Here is an 819-nt window from a genome sequence, read left to right as displayed (position 1 = left end):
CAAAACATCATAAGGGGGCTCAGGCAAAAAAAAAATAACTCCATTTCCGTATTTTTTTAAGTTAATAGAAAAAGTAAGCTACTGAATAAAGTATTAAGTGGAAAAAAGCAAAACAAATTTGTGAGAGTGCAGCTAACTGCACTTGCGCATAAAATGGAAACATAGAAGCACATAGCCACGTGTTCCTTCAATACTTAGTGTTTCCTTCTTTGATTTCGGGAAGGGAAAAAAAAAATTAAAAATAGTAATACATTAAATTAGAAAAGAACAAATAAAGGATATGTCCTGCAGTCACATAGACAGAAACCACCAAATCATTGAATCTGTCAATTGCTTTCAAAAACCTGGTTCACAAAATGATGGTAAACAGTAATGAACACTTACAAAACTAATGGCTATCATTAAACCGACTAACACCAGATGATCAGATGCATAGAGTTAACTAAGGTTGAATACAAACATAGCACTCGTAGTCCACGCGAGGTCTTGGACAATATCCAACGCAGCATGTAATATAAACTGATGCTGATGCGCTGCATCCTCCTTCTTAAATGTATGATCAAAGAATTTATTAAAAAGCGATCATACGAAGTGTCAAAGAAAACATATTTTGAATGAGGCATACTTTGGGGACAATGCCGACTTCAGCTTCGTAAATCGGAATATCACTTTTGCTGACAATCATGAAACACGCGGTGCTTGCCATTGACTATCACTTTTCTTCTATGAGTAGTTTTCACTTTTCACTTCGGATCCCCTGCTCAATTGTGAGGGAAATATTCAATTTGACCACAAAATTTTCATTGGAAATCTAATTAA

General features: G+C 35.0%; 1 protein-coding gene across 2 annotated transcripts; it reads right to left on the bottom strand.

Annotated features, from left to right (window-relative positions):
• Positions 1-182: 182 nt before the first annotated feature.
• Positions 183-813, bottom strand: LOC111390032 (trafficking protein particle complex subunit 2-like). 2 transcript variants are annotated; one of them, XM_023015019.1, is made up of 3 exons: positions 626-813; positions 461-543; positions 183-344 (listed from the first exon to the last, which is right to left on the bottom strand). In XM_023015019.1, the coding sequence occupies exons 1-3, from the start codon at positions 704-706 to the stop codon at positions 236-238; spliced, it is 273 nt and encodes a 90-aa protein (XP_022870787.1). In that variant the 5' UTR covers positions 707-813; the 3' UTR covers positions 183-235. The 2 variants fall into 2 exon arrangements, with proteins under 2 accessions (XP_022870787.1, XP_022870786.1); XM_023015018.1 differs by having other exon boundaries at positions 461-546; positions 626-812.
• Positions 814-819: the final 6 nt, after the last annotated feature.

Source organism: Olea europaea, unplaced genomic scaffold (assembly GCF_002742605.1).
Source record: "Olea europaea var. sylvestris unplaced genomic scaffold, O_europaea_v1 scaffold6422, whole genome shotgun sequence".
Classification (NCBI taxonomy): domain Eukaryota; kingdom Viridiplantae; phylum Streptophyta; class Magnoliopsida; order Lamiales; family Oleaceae; genus Olea; species Olea europaea.
The sequence above is the reverse complement of the archived record's forward strand: the minus strand, read 5'-3'. Positions and strand labels throughout refer to the sequence as shown.

Coding starts and splice junctions, on each gene's coding strand:
- LOC111390032 (XM_023015018.1), bottom strand. CDS start 706: ATGGCAAGCACCGCGTGTTTCATGATTGTCAGCAAAAGTGATATTCCG. Junction 547..625: donor AAGTCGGCATTGTCCCCAAA/GTATGCCTCATT, acceptor CATACATTTAAG/AAGGAGGATGCAGCGCATCA. Junction 345..460: donor GCGTGGACTACGAGTGCTAT/GTTTGTATTCAA, acceptor TTTGTGAACCAG/GTTTTTGAAAGCAATTGACA.